Source organism: Piliocolobus tephrosceles, chromosome 5 (genome assembly GCF_002776525.5).
Source record: "Piliocolobus tephrosceles isolate RC106 chromosome 5, ASM277652v3, whole genome shotgun sequence".
Taxonomy (NCBI): domain Eukaryota; kingdom Metazoa; phylum Chordata; class Mammalia; order Primates; family Cercopithecidae; genus Piliocolobus; species Piliocolobus tephrosceles.
In genome coordinates, this window is record NC_045438.1 from 116,577,032 (window position 1) to 116,593,421 (window position 16,390).

The 16,390-nt window shown below is 39.3% G+C and overlaps 1 protein-coding gene across 1 annotated transcript in view; it reads right to left on the reverse strand.

Moving 5' to 3' along the window:
- EFHC1 (EF-hand domain containing 1) overlaps positions 1-15,556 on the reverse strand; it is an 81,641-nt gene extending 66,085 nt beyond the window's left edge. Inside the window, exons 1-2 of the mRNA XM_026455474.1 lie at positions 15,380-15,556; positions 11,564-11,785 (exon numbers count right to left, since the gene is read on the reverse strand). Coding sequence (XP_026311259.1) covers positions 11,564-11,785; positions 15,380-15,442 — 285 coding nt within the window. The 5' untranslated portion in view covers positions 15,443-15,556. The remainder of the gene's footprint in view (positions 1-11,563; positions 11,786-15,379) is intronic.
- Positions 15,557-16,390: the final 834 nt, after the last annotated feature.

Genomic DNA, 16,390 nt, shown 5'->3' on the forward strand with positions numbered 1-16,390 from the left:
ACTTGGACTCGGGAAGGGGAACATCACACACTGGGGCCTATCATCGGAAGAGGGGAGGGGAGAGGGATTGCATTGGGGAGTTATACCTGATATAAATGATGAATTGATGGGTGCTGATGAGTTGATGGGTGCAGCACACCAACATGGCACATATATACATACGTAACAAACCTGCACGTTATGCACATGTACCCTAGAACTTAAAGTATAATAAAAAAAAAAGAAAAAAAAAAGAAAGATTATATGAAATCAAAACACATTGTAAAATTATCACTTTCTGTTAACCAAGAGTGAATTAAAACAATAGATATCAAGTAAAAAAAAAAAAGAATTCACCAACCATCTGCTGCCTTCAAGAGACTCACCTAATACATAAGAACTCATACAAACTTAAGGTAAAAGGGTGGATAAAGAAACTCCATGCAAATGGACACCAAAAGCGAGCAGGAATAGCTATTCTTATATCAGACAAAACAAAGTTTAAAGCAACAGCAATTAAAAAAGACAAAGAGGGACATTAAATAATAAAAGGCCTGTCCAATAGGAAAACATCATAATCTTAAATATATATGCACCTAACACTGGAGCACCCAACTGATAAAACAATTACTAATTGACCTAAGAAATGAGATAGACAGCAACACAATAATGAGGAGGGGGGGACTTAAATACTGCACTGACAGCACTAGGCAGGCCAGCAAGACAGAAAGTCAACAAAGAAACAATGGATTTAAACTATACCCTGGAACAAATGGACTTAATATATTTACAGAACATTCTACCCAACAACCGCAGAATATACATTCTATTCAACAGCGCATGGAACTTTCTCCAAGATATGCCATATGATAGGCCACAAAATTAGCCTCAATAAATTAAAGAAAATTGAAATTATATCAAGCAGTCTCTCAGACCACAGTGGAATAAAATTGGAAGTCAATTCCAGAAGGAACCTTCAAAACCATCCAAATACATGGAAATTAAATAACCTGCTCCTAAATGAGTTTTGGGTCAAAAAAAATCAAGATGGAAATTAAACAATTATTCGAACTGAATGACAATAATGATACAATCTATCAAAACCTCTGGGATACAGCAAAGGCAGTGCTAAGAGAAAAGTTCAAACCCCTAACGCATACATCAAAAAGTCTGAAAGAGCACTAAGAGACAATCTAAGGTCACACCTCCCACAAGGAACTAGGAAAACAAGAACAAATGAAACCCAAACCTAGCAGAAGAAAGAAATAACCAAGACCAAAGCAGAAACAAATGAAATTGAAACAAACAAACAAACAAAATACAAAAGATAAATGAAACAAAAAGCTGGTTCTTTGAAAAGATAAATAAAATTCATGGACCATTAGCAAGATTAACCAAGAAAAGAAGAGAGAAAATCCAAATAAGCTCAATTAGAAACAAAATGGAAGATACTACAACTGACACCACAGAAATACAAAAGGCTACTATGAACACCTTTATGCACATAAACTAGAAAACCTGTAGTAGACAGATAAATTCCTGAAAGAGAAAACCCTGCTAGCTTAATTCAGGTAGAATTAGATACCCTTAACAGACTGATAACAAGCAGCGAGATTGAAATAATTTAAAAATTACCAGCAAAAAAAAAGTCCAGGCTGGGCGCAGTGGCTCAAGCCTGTAATCCCAGCACTTTGGGAGGCCGAGACGGGCGGATCACGAGGTCAGGAGATCGAGACCATCCTGGCTAACATGGTGAAACCCCGTCTCTACTAAAAAAAACTAGCCGGGCGAGGTGGCGGGCGCCTGTAGTCCCAGCTACTCCGGAGGCTGAGGCAGGAGAATAGCGTGAACCCGGGAGGTGGAGCTTGCAGTGAGCTGAGATCTGGCCACTGCACTCCAGCCTGGGCGACAGAGCAAGACTCTGTCTCAAAAAAAAAAAAAAAAAAAGTCCAGGACCAGACAGATTCACAGAAGAATTCTACCAGACATTTGAAGAAAAACTGGTATCAATCCTATTGGAACTATTCTACAAGATAGAGAAAGAGGGAATTCTCCCTAAATCATTCCATAGAGGTAGTATCACCCTAATACCAAAACCAGGAAAGGACATAATCAAAAAATAAAACTATAGACCAATATCCCTGATGAACATAGATGCTAAAATCCTTAACAAAATACTAGCTAACTGAATTCAACAACATATCGAAAAGATAATCCACCATGATTAAGTGGGTTTCATACCAGAGATGCAGGGATGGTTTAACATATGCAAGTCAATAAATGTGATACACTACATAAACACAATTAAAACCAAAAATCACATGATCATCTCAATAGATGCAGAAAAAGCATTCGACAAAATCTAGGACTGCTTTCTGTTTAAAACTCTCAGCAAAATCGATACAAGGGACATACCTCAACGTAATAAAAGCCATCTATGGGCTGAGCGCGGTGGCTCAAGCCTGTAATCCCAGCACTTTGGGAGGCCGAGACGGGCGGATCACGAGGTCAGGAGATCGAGAACATCCTGGCTAACATGGTGAAATGCCGTCTCTACTAAAAAATACAAAAATCTAGCCGGGCGAAGTGGCGGGTGCCTGTAGTCCCAGCTACTCCGGAGGCTGAGGCAGGAGAATGGCGTAAATCCAGGAGGCAGAGCTTGCAGTGAGCTGAGATCCAGCCACTGCACTCCAGCCCTGGCAACAGAGCGAGACTCCGTCTCAAAAAAAAAAAAAAAAAAAAAAAAAGCCATCTATGACAAACCCACAGCCAACATAATGCTGAATGGGTAAAAGTTGAAAGCATTCCCTCTGAGAACTGGGACAAGACAAGGATGCCCACTCTGTCCACTCACAGCACACTCTCTTCAGCACAGTACTAGAAGTCCTAGGCAGAGCAATCAGACAACAGAAAGAAATAAAGGTCATCCAAATAGGTAAAGAAGTCAAACTGTCATTGTTCACTGATGATATGATTGTTTACATGGAAAATCCTAAAAACTCTTCCAGAAAGTTCCTGGAACTGATAAAAGAATTCAGCAAAGTTTCTGGATACAAAATTAATATACACAATCCGTAGCTCTTCTTTACACCAATAGCGACCAAGCTGAGAATCAAATGAAGAACTCAACCCCTTTTACAATAGCTGAAAAACAAACAAACAAACAAAAACTTAGAAATATACCTATCCAAGGAGATGAAAGACCTCTACAAGGAAAACTACAAAACACTGCTGAAAGAAATCATAGATGACACAAATAATGGAAACACATTCCATGCCGATGGGATGGGAATCAATGTTGTGAAAACGACCATACTGCCAAAAGCAATCTACAAATTCAATGCAATTCCCATCAAAGTACCACTATCATTCTTCGCAGAATTAGAAAAAACAATCCTAAACTTCATATGGAACCAAAAAAGAGCCCGCATAGCCGAAGCAAGACTAAGCAAAAAGAATAAACCTGGAGGCATCACACTACCTGATTTCAAACTACACTTATAAGGCCATAGTTACCAAAACAGCAAGGCAGTGGTATAAAAATAGGCACATAGACCAATGGAACAGAACAGAGAGCCCAAAAACAAAGCCAAATACTTACAGCCAACTGATCTTCGACAAAGCAAACAAAAATAAAGTGAGGAAAGGACACCCTATTCAACAAATTGTGCTGGGATAATTGGCAAGCCACACGTAGGAGAATAAAACTGGATCCTCATCTCTCACTTTATACAAAAATCAACTCGAGATGGATCAAGGACTTAAATCTAAGACCTGAAACTATTAAAATTCTAGAAAATAACATTGGAAAACCCCTTCTAGACATTGGCTTAGGCAAGGATTTCATGACCAAGAACCCAAAAGCAAATGCAATAAAAACAAAGATAAATAGGTGGGACTTAATTAACCTAAAGAGCTTTTGCATGGCAAAAGGAACAGTCAGCAGAGTAAACAGACAATACAAGGAGTGTGAAAAAATTTTTACAATCTATACAGCTGACAAAAGATTAACATCCAGAATCTACAATGAACTCAAACAAATTAGCAAGGAAAACAAGCCCATCAAAAAGTGGGCTAAGGACATGAATAGACAATTCTCAAAAGAAGATATACAAATGGCCAACAAACATATGAAAAAATCTTCAGCATCACTAATGATCAGGGAAATGCAAATCAAAACCACAATGTGCTATCATCTTATTCCTGCAAGAATGGCCATAATCAAAACATAATAAATTATTAGATGTTGGTGTGGATGCAGCGAACTGGGAACACTTCTACACTGCTGGTGGGAATGTAAACTCGTCCAACCACTACGGAAAACAGTGTGGAGATTCCTTAAAGAACTAAAAGTAGAACTACCATTTGATCCAGCAATCCCACTACTCGGTATCTACCCAGAGGAAAAGAAGTCATCATACAAAAAAGATACTTGCACATGCATGTTTATAGCAGCACAATTTGCAACTGCAAAAATGTGTAACCAACCCAAATACCCATCAATCAATGAGTGGATAAAGAAACTGTGATATATATGATGGAATACTATTCAGCCATAAAAAGGAATGAATTAATAGCATTCACAGTGAATTGGATGAGATTGGAGACTATTATTCTAAGTGAAGTAACTCAGGAACGAAAAACCAAACATTGTATGTTCTCACTCATAAGTGGTATCTAAGGTATGAGGATGCAAAGGCATGAGAATGACACAACGAACTTTGGGGACCCGGGTAAAGGGTGGGAAGGGGGTGAGGGATAAAAGATTACAAACGGGGGGCACTCTATACTGCTGGGGTGATGGGTACACCAAAATCTCACAAATCACCACTAAACAACTTACTCATGTAACCAAACACCACCTGTTCCCCAATAACCTATGGAAATAAAAAAACATTTTTTTAAGTAGTGGGATAACATCACCTTTCCCAGGTACAGTAAGAACTTGATTATTACGTAGAAAGAAAAGAAAAATTATATTTAAATACTGTGTTTAAAATATACACTTTTCATGGAATTTTACAGCAGGCTGGGCTCCTGGTTATCACGTAGTCTAACCTTCTGAGTTTACAGATGAGGAAATTAGAGATTGTGAGTCTACAAAGTCACAATGTTGGCTGGTAGGAGACCCAGAATTATAATACAGGTCTCCTAACTCCCAGGAAGTTCTCAGAATGCCACAATAAACATAAAAATATTTGTATTTACTTCAAGATGAAGGGGGGAAATGCTGCATAAATATTTTCATATCACACACAACTATAAAAAGCCAAGTCACATTTTAAATTTTACATTATTATATGCATATATGTTACGTGTTCGGCTTGCCAATTTTCAGCAGTGACACAGACAAGAAATAAATTTTATTTGTTAATTATTCATGTCATTTTAGAACATTTATTGAGCACTAAATATATAATAAACTAGACAAGTCCTTACCTTCATGAAGTATACACTCAAGTGGGACAGACAAACACTAAACAAATCAGCAACACAAATTATAGTGCTGTGAGGAAAAAAAAAAAGAGAGGGAAGTGATACAGAAAAATGAGGAGGAACTGCCATAGTAGAGTGGTCAGGAAAAGCCTCACTGAAAGGAAAGATGGAGTGAGCCACTTAAGGATGGTGGGGAAGCTATTTCAGATAGGAGAAACGCCATGTACAAAAAGGTCCCGAATTGGAATTTTCAAATGCTGCCATTTCAAGGAAATCAGTAAAAATAAACCCAGTGTATTGAAACATGGTAGGTGAGAAAAAGGACCCAAGATGAGGTTGGGGAGATAGCAGGGAGGGTCAGCTCCAGTAGGGCTGTGAGGAACCTGTAGAGTTGGATCTTTATAGATGATGGGGAAGCCATGGAAGTGTTTCAGTCAGTATTTGACATAATCGGATTTTCAAAAAATAAGCTTGGCTGCTCTGTGGAAAATAAATTTATGGTAATAGTGAAGATGAAAATAAGTAAATGAATTAGTTACACATTTTAGAAACAGAAACAATAGAGCTTGCTAGTAGATTAGATGTGGATTGTGAGGGGAAAGAAGAATGAAAGATGACTTTCAAGTTGGGGACTAGAACAGCGAGGTGAATAGTGGTAATGTTTACTGTATTGGTTAAGAAAGCCTGATGGCATTTTCACAGAAAAATGGCATTATCAGAGCTGAACTCTAGAGAATAAACCAGGCAGCATACCTGTTATAAGCATAAGGACTAGGAATGAGACTAAAACAACAGTTAGGTAGTCATTTGGCTTGTTTGAACTATGATAGTGGCAGAGGAAATGAAAGTGAGAGACATTTGACTTGGCAACTCATTAAGTGTGGAGAACAGAGGAGAGAAAAAGCCAAAGATGGCTCATGTTTCAAGCTTGGATTACCTAGTGGAATCACAAAGGGAAAGCAGATCTATGGGAAAAGGTGAGGGATAGAGATAAGTTAGAGACATACAGAACTTGAGGTACTAACAGTTAATCCAGGTGAAGATATCCCATGGGCCAGGGGGATATAGATCTTGAGTCTCAATGATGTCAGAGTTGGAACTAAATAGTGACATTGTCTACAGCGAGGTGACAGTTGAAAACATGAAAGTGGGTGAGATCTCAAGAAAATTATATAAAGAATGAGACAGAACCTTGAAAATACTTGTGAGTTAAGAATTGAAAAAAGGATAGCCTACCAACCAAAAAAGGTCCAGGACCAGATGGATTCACAGCTGAGTTCTACCAGAGGTATAAGGAGGAGCTGGTACCATTCCTTCCGAAACTATTCCAATCAATAGAAAAAGAGGGAATCCTCCCTAACTCATTTTATGAGGCCAACATCATCTTGATACCAAAGCCTGGCAGACACACAACAAAAAAAGAGAATTTTAGACCAATATCCCTGATGAACATTGATGCAAAAATCCTCAACAAAATACTGGCAAACTGGATCCAGCAGCACATCAAAAAGCTTATCCACCATGATCAAGTGGGCTTCATCCCTGGGATGCAAGGCTGGTTCAACATATGCAAATCAATAAACGTAATCCAGCATATAAACAGAACCAAAGACAAAAACCACATGATTATCTCAATAGATGCAGAAAAGGCCTTTGACAAAATTCAACAGCCCTTCATGCTAAAAACTCTCAATAAATTCAGTATTGATGGAACGTATCTCAAAATAATAAGGGCTATTTATGACAAACCCACAGCCAATATCATACTGAATGGGCAAAAACTGGAAAAATTCCCTTTGAAAACTGGCACAAGATAGGGATGCCCTCTCTCACCACTCCTATTCAACATAGTGTTGGAAGTTCTGGCTAGGGCAATCAGGCAAGAGAAAGAAATCAAGGGTATTCAGTTAGGAAAAGAAGAAGTCAAATTGTCCCTATTTGCAGATGACATGATTGTATATTTAGAAAACTCCATCATCTCAGCCCAAAATCTCCTTAAACTGATAAGAAGCTTCAGCAAAGTCTCAGGATACAAAATCAGTGTGCAAAAATCACAAGCATTCTTATACACCAGTAACAGACAAACAGAGAGCCAAATCATGAATGAACTTCCATTCACAATTGCTTCAAAGAGAATAAAATACCTACGAATCCAACTTACAAGGGATGTAAAGGACCTCTTCAAGGAGAACTACAAACCACTGCTCAGTGAAATAAAAAAGGACACAAACAAATGGAAGAGCATACCATGCTCATGGATAGGAAGAATCAATATCGTGAAAATGGCCATATTGCCCAAGGTCATTTATAGATTCAACGCCATCCCCATCAAGCTACCAATGACTTTCTTCACAGAATTGGAAAAAACTGCTTTAAAGTTCATATAGAAGCAAAAAAGACCCCGCATTGCCAAGACAATTCTAAATCAAAAGAACAAAGCTGGAGGCATCACACTACCTCACTTCAAACTGTACTACAAGGCTACAGTAACCAAAACAGCATGGTACTGGTACCAAAACAGAGATATAGATCAATGGAACAGAACAGAATCCTCAGAAATAATACCACACATCTACAGCCATCTGATCTTTGACAAACCTGAGAAAAACAAGAAATGGGGAAAGGATTCCCTGTTTAATAAATGGTGCTGGGAAAATTGGCTAGCCATAAGTAGAAAGCTGAAACTGGATCCTTTCCTTACTCCTTACACGAAAATTAATTCAAGATGGATTAGAGACTTAAATGTTAGACCTAATACCATTAAAAACCCTAGAAGAAAACCTAGGTAATACCATTCAGGACATAGGCATGGGCAAGGACTTCATGTGTAAAACACCAAAAGCTACGGCAACAAAAGCCAAAATTGACAAATGGGATTTAATGAAACTAAAGAGCTTCTGCACAGCAAAAGAAACTACCATCAGAGTAAACAGGCAACCTACAGAATGGGAGAAAATTTTTGCAATCTACTTATCTGACAAAGGGCTAATATCCAGAACCTACAAAGAACTCAAACAAATTTACAAGAAAAAAACAAACAACCCCATCAAAAAGTGGGCAAAGGATATGAACAGACATTTCTCAAAAGAAGACATTCATACAGCCAACAGACACATGAAAAAATGCTCATCATCACTCGCCATCACAGAAATGCAAATCAAAACCACAATGAGATACCATCTCACACCAGTTAGAATGGCAATCATTAAAAAGTCAGGAAACAACAGGTGCTGGAGAGGATGTGGAGAAATAGGGACACTTTTACACTGTTGGTGGGATTGTAAACTAGTTCAACCATTATGGAAAACAGTATGGCAATTCCTCAAGGATCTAGAACTAGAAGTACCACATGACCCAGCCATCCCATTACTGGGTATATACCCAAAGGATTATAAATCATGCTGCTATAAAGACACATGCACACGTATGTTTATTGCAGCACTATTCACAATAGCAAAGACTTGGAATCAACCCAAATGTCCATCAGTGACAGACCGGATTAAGAAAATGGGGCACATATACACCATGGAATACTATGCAGCCATAAAAAAGGATGAGTTTGTGTCCTTTGTAGGCACATGGATATAGCTGGAAACCATCATTCTCAGCAAACTATCACAAGAACAGAAAACCAAACACCGCATGTTCTCACTCATAGGTGGGAACTGAACAATGAGATCACTTGGACTCAGGAAGGGGAACATCACACACCGGGGCCTATCATGGGGAGGAGGGAGGGGGGAGGGATTACACTGGGAGTTATACCTGATGTAAATGACGAGTTGATGGGTGCTGATGAGTTGGTGGGTGCAGCACACCAACATGGCACAAGTACACATATGTAACATACCTGCACGTTGTGCACATGTACCCTAGAACTTAAAGTATAATAAAAAGAAAAAAGGAAGGGAGGCTAAAGAATAAGCAATCACATAGAAAGGAGGAGGAAAACAAGAGTCATGGAGGCAAAATAAGAGCAGTTTCAAGAAGGGAGGGAGGGTCAACAATGTCAGGTGGCACAAACAGGCCAAAGAGAATGCTGGCAAAGTAAACCTCTCCAGATCTGGTAAAAGGGACAGCACTGGCTACCTCGGAAAAAGTATGTTGGGGCTGTGGGTAGGGAGAAGTCAGATTGTAAGTGATTTGACAGTCAAGTGAGAAACAAAGTTCTCTTGCTTAAAGGAGTCACAAGATATTATAGAAAGAGGACAGGATGATATGACTCTTGCTAGAGAAGTAGTCACTAGAGTGTCTGAAATAGAAATAATATGAAACTTGAAGATAAAAAAGATGAAAGAAGAACGTCAGAAATAAAGAGTTGGAGATCAGTCTGGGAAACAGAATATAGTGGGTGATGCCGGAATTATATGGGAGCAAAGGGAAAAGATGAGGGCACTTGGAATAGATGTCCTGGTCTTTATTACCTAAGTAAGAAATGAAGTTATATTCTGTTTATGAGGAACAGTCCTAAGAATTTCCAAAATATAGACAAATATGTTGGCTATTATGTGGACCTCCAGGTATTCCTAAAAAAATTAGAACCTTCATTTAATTCAGAGAAACCATAATTCCCTTACTATAAACAAACAAACTTAGTTTCAAAGTCATGCATTTAGCTTCTCTCTACCCCATTATCTGTGCTAAGGCTCATTTATCTAGAAATTGTGATGATCCAAGTAAAATGAATTGGAAAATAAAAATAGTATTTTATGTGCACTATCCTTAAAGAAATGAATTATGAATATTAAATAAGTACAAAGTAAGTAACAACAATTAGTGTAAAATAACACAGAAAAACAAAACATAGGAAGCCTATTTCCTACTCAAGCACAATTTCTCCACTGAATTTTACTAATACTTTCTTACGACAGGTATCACTTTATCACCCTCTACTTTATTACAGTTACTTACTATTCTTTTCGGTAAAAATTAAACATACCAGGATTCATATCTTGGTAATTATTTAGTGCCTATCCCATTTCTCTCTTGTATTTTCAGCCCTCTCCCTTCTCTGCTGATTTTGCAGTGCCTGGCAGAGCCACAAATAAACAAAAGAAACAAGCAAAAGGAAAAGATATATCCAATTATATAAATCATACTGTTTCGTGGATGTTTAGGTTCAGCCTATGAATGCATATGTGAATGTGTCCCTATAAATGAGTTAAGTGGGGAAGAGAAAATGATATGGATTCTAGTTGAGAGATTAAAACCATTTAAAAATAAGTGATTATCAATGTAAATGCAATAGCTCCTCCCCAGCCTCTAGCTTACAACAGGTACTCAATAAAAGTTGGCTGGCTGGATGAAAATGTTACAGGCATTTAACAGGAATGATAACATAACAAGACAAGAAAAGAAACAGACTAAGAGTAAATTAAGAAAGCTAACTTATCAAAACTGATCAGTAGTTCTCAGAACCAGTTACACGTAAAGCTCATCTGGAAATTAGAATTGATGAGGGTTGGAATAACATGTAATTTTCTTAAAAATCTCACCAGTGATTCTGCTACATGGTCAGGGCTAGGACTACTTCACTTTAGTGAAAAGAGGAGGCTCATTGACAAGGAAAAACAAGAATGATGTGGTAATGTCAACAGATGGAAATAAGGAAACTCACACTGCAAAAACATAAAGATAAATGAGAAACAAACAAAAATGTTATACCACCCACTGGTTATGTAATATCAAACATGAAATGTTCCCTGAAAAACAACTTACGGAGACGGCCTGCAAAAAACTGACAATAGATGGAGTCATTGTTTTCATTATGATATTCTACATCTCATGGAGATTAGATATGTCCCCATTACAGAATATAGTACCTTTAAAAAGAGGAAAACACATGGCCGATAAACATAGAATATAAATTCAGGAATTCAGAATTATAGCCAACTTTTCTTTAACTGCATTTAGAAAATAGTCCGGTGAAGTCTACAGGGAATTACTTTACTCCCTGTAATCAGCTTCCTGACTAAAGAAAGCCTCTTTTTAGCCTGAGTTCAGCTGTCCATGACTAAGGGTTAAGGCATTTGAACAATTTTCTCCTCAGAGCACTTTGGAAATTCTGTGGTTTACTGTTTTAACTTTTCTGCAAGCAGTTGGCTCTCAGACCCTAATTCAAGGGGTACCCTAAAATTCCAGATGATACCTTTTTGTCAAAAGCCACATGTGCAGGAATAAAATCCGCAGGTGGGGCTTGTTTAGGCTGGCCATAAGTTAAGACTGGTGCCTTACTGGCCAACTCATCCAGCTCAGCCTGGGACAGCTGGTTGAACTGGAGCCGGTCTCCGCCTATCCCAACTGTTGGACGTCGAACAATTGCATAGCCGTTCCTGTAGCCCAGCGTCTGGCTTCTATGGAAGGCTGTTTTCTGAAGAAAAGAAGTGTGTCATTAATAACATTAGACAAATATTTTTTAGGTTAAAAAATTAACTTTTAAAAATAGAACTTAAATATTTGCTTATAAGCATCACGAAACTTACACCAAGAAGCTTACCAATATTAAGGCTGGGCGTGCTGGCTCATGCCTATAATCCCAGCACTCTAGGAGGCTGAAGAGGGAGAATCACTTCAGCCCAGGAGTTCAAGACCAGCCTGGACAACAAGACCCTGTCTCTACAAAAACTAAAAAAATAAATAAATAAATTAGCTGGGTGTGGTGGCTTGTGCCTATTATAGTCCCAGCTACTTGGGAGGCTGAGGCGGAAGGATCACTTGAGCCGGGGAGGTCCAAGCTGCGATAAGCTATGATTGAACCACTGCACTCCAGCCTGGGCAACAGTGAGACTCTGTCTCAAAAAAAAAAAAAAAAAAAAAAAAAAAAACAATGCTTACCTACCTTAAAAGATTCTGTATTTTAAGTTATAACACTTGAACAAGAACAAGGAGCGAAGTAGCCACCTGAGCTTAAAGTGAAATTTAAAGCCCTGCTCTGTAATGCCCAATTGAACTATCAATTCACCTTGCACGAGAGATTAAAAGAGTATCTCATCTATACTCTTAAATTTTTCACTAGTCTTCTCATGTTTTTCATCTGATATCTGGTGGTCATAAAAACTGTAGAACCTAGAAGATATGGTTCTGTGAATTTTATTTTTACATGCAATGAATTTATTTTTACATGTTCCCCTTGTCACAATGACAGTGATACATTCTTACAACTCTTTGGGAAGCAACTGGATGGTATATATTTAAAGTCTTGAACTCAATTCTACCCCTGATCATTTATTTAAGAATATGATCCAGAATTATGAGAAAGAGCTATATGCCTGAAGCTGCCTATTACAATGGTAAATGTTGAAGACAATCACATGAAGACATGAGTAAATGATCGAAAACTCACTCAATGGATTATGGTGCTGTCATTAAAATATTGATTTTAAAAATCATGTGGCAACCTAATGAAAATATTTATGATTTAATAAGCCTGAAAAAGCAACATATAAAATTATATGTATACTACAATTACAAGCATAGAAATATGTGCATGAAGAGACCGGTTTGGTCCTCTGTATTATACATTTCTAAATTATGTTGATTTTTTACAATGAACACTTTTTTTAAAAAAATTTTTTCTTTTATTTACATACCAAGTAAAAGCACTACACATATTAAATGGCAGTCCAGGGCTAGGTTTGGTTCTGTGTCCCTACCCAAATCTCATCTTGAATTGTAATCCCCACATGAATTAACACATTTTTATTTAAAAGATTACATAAAAAAGAGTAGAAAGGCAAATTAGAGGTTATGTTAATGGTTTTCCTTTTTCTGTTGTGAGGATGCTTTCAAAATTTTATATATACAACATTCAAATATATAAAGTTACATAGATACAATTTAGGATTAATCATAAAATATATTTTTATGAAATAAACTTTCTACATCCTAATTGCATTAGAGCCCAGCCTACCATCTTTCAAGAACTGTACTAACATGAAAGGTACAACAGAATAAACTTCTTTTGCTAAAAGGGTTATAAACTTGGACATTTGTTTTTAAAGGTCATGTATTCAGAGTCACAAGTCAGTTGACAGGGACTGCTCCAGGTACATAGTAAACATGATACAGAACAAAATGCGCTGAGTTGACATCCTCATTGGGTAATTTATGGAACTTCAAGCTCTTCTTCCACCACCAAAGACAGAAGCAACATCAGTAACTTCAGTTTATTTCTTTGTTTTACACAAATGTCTCTACCATCACTCAGCCATAACTCACAGACACACCAGGCAAGGCAACCTCGGCCCTTTCCACCCCACTTGTCCATTATGGTTCACCTTCTGTGTGTCTTTTTTTTTTTTTAATCATCTTCCCACTCCCCTTTAAAAAGTTTTTAACTTCTTATCTGCATGTCTTCAGAATTACATTCATACATATTCAGTCCTTCACTGCTGAAGATATACTGACAATGCTTTTCAAATTTCAAATAGGGCAAATTGGTTGACATTTGATCAGTGTATTTAAAATCTGAAATATGTCCAATGCACAGTTCATCTTACTTGTAATACAGCGATATGTTTTTAGAGCTTTGCACTTCAATCCACGCCTCTGTAATTCCCTGTATCAACTCAGCCCTGTCTATACTCACCAACACCAAAAGCTTAAGCTCATCCTGTATAGGGCAGGCAAGTGCCTACAACATTTTCTAAATGACATAAAACTGAAAAGTCCACTGAAACTAAAAATCTATGATGTTTTGTCTAATGCAGGGATAATCACAAAGAGATTCAGAATACAAATTCTCTCACCAAACTTTCGATTTCATTCTAAATTTATTCTTCCAAAGAAAATAAATTGACAAAATCTTTTAACTTTGTGAAGCTGGAGAGGAAGGTAAGAGTTTAAAGTATTAAACTATATAAACATAAACTACTGTTAGCTCATCTGTGATGATCAGTCTACTGAATCTCATTATTGATTTTTCAGCACATATTTCAGTAGCCCTGTTAGGATTAAAACAAATACTAAATAATTTTAAGAGCTAAACTGTGGCAAGAGTTTAAAAAAAAAAAAAAAGAATCCAAGCTGCTGCTGCTTTTTAAAGAATTTTGTCTAGAAAATGCAAATAAAAACACAAGGTTGGGGGAATGAGCAAAACAAAATCTAAACAGGAATCTTTTTACAAAAACGTTAGAACAAAAAGAATAGAGCCGGGGAAGAATAAACAGCAACTAATCAATTCTTGAGGGAACTGGAAAGGAATATCTCTTACAAAGCAGGGAAAGATGGTTTGGGAGGAAGGTGAGCAAGCTTTGGGGGAAAAACCGCAATGGAGAAAGAAAAGAATGGGGAGAGGATGGGACTAAATTATGGAAAAGGTAGAAGACGGAGAGAAAAGAATGGGGTTGGAAGCAAGCATAAAGAAGAAAGGAAAAAGACCTGGCGGAAAGAAGAGGAGCGGAATCGATATACATAGAAAAGAGGAAATGGAGCTGGGAGTGGGAGAGACTATCGGGTACAGGATTCAGAAGAGGAAGCAGGTGGGGCGGGAATGATGGACCTGTGGGAATGAGGATGAAGGTGCATAGTGGCGGGGGGTTTTAAGGGTGGAGGCAGACGGAGACAGGTTATGATGTGAGAGAATGAGCTAGGGAGAGGGCCCAGATAGCTTGGGATTAGGGCGGGGAAACAGTGATCTAAAGGGAAAAGAGGCAGGGGGTTGGAGGAACAGAGCCGTAAGAACGCGGCTAACGGCATGAGAATGAAGGCGCCAACACACTGCCAAGATGGAGTGGGAAAAAAACTAAAAAGGGATGAGGCGGAGGGCAAAGGACTGGAGAGGGAGGATGAGGCTGGCTAGGGAAGAACGGCAGAAGTTCGGCCGAGAAGAAAGAACAAGGTCAGGACAGAAGACGTGTTTGGAGAGCAGACTTGAGTGGAGGGGAATGGAGGTGCACTGAGCGGGGAACCCTCCTGGGCTGCTGGAAGGTGGGGACAGGTGGGAGTCTGGCAGATAACTTCTCACCGTAGAGTCCTTAAAGGACGTGCCTGGAAGAAAGGGCAGGCCATGCACGGGATTGGACACCATTGCAGCCGGTACCACCGCCGCCACCTAGGTCCTGCTTCGTCCTCTCCAGTTGCCCAGGCGACAAGCAGCGTTCGCGGGCACCTGCAGGCTCCATGGTAACGCTACACATCCGGAACTCCCACGAGCGGAGGGCGGAGCCAGGAGGCGCAGGCGTCACAGGAGGTTTGCGCGTGCGCCGCCCGCGAGACTCTGCGTTCTCGCGGTAAGGGGGCCGCGGCCTTGGAGCGCGGCTAGTGGGCGTGGTTGTGTCGGCCCCTGCCCTTCCGCTTCGCCCCGCCCCGCTCCTTGAGGATAAGACGTGAGAGTTGTTGGGTGGCGCGGGGAAAGGCGAGTGTAGTGAGGCGGTAGTTCTCGCTGCGAGATCCGGGGTCCGAGCAGGCCCTTAGATGAATTGCAGAGAGAGACGTTCCTTGTCTCCTTCCACCTAGTCCCGGCGGACCTCACTGCGCCCCGCCAACGCTGTGAGCTCAGGCACTCTTTTCTTCCCGCTCTGCCCCATTTCACACAGAAGTGTAAATGGTTGGTCCGGTTGGCAGTGCTACTAACCTAGACTCGTGCTTCTTGTAGGCAAGGGCCGAGGATTACTCATGATTGTGTTTCTGTTGCTCAGGGACGGTCAATGAACTAATACAATCATCTCATCCTTAATTCTCCCACTGCGACATTGTATTTTTCCCCTTTTAACTCTTATTTAAAATCTGTTTCCTTCCCTCCTTCCTTCCTTCCTCCCTTCCTTCCTCCCTTCCTCCCTCCTCCCTCCTTCCCTCCTTCTTTCCTTAGAGATGATGTCCCACTATGTTGCCCGAGCTGGTCTCGAATTCCTGGGCTCAAGCGATCCTCCCAACTCGCCTCCCAAAATTCTGGGATTACAGGCGTGAGCCACCGCGCCCAACTCTCTTTATTCTACCACCAATCCCTTCGGTTAAACACCGTCTTCATTCTTGTAGG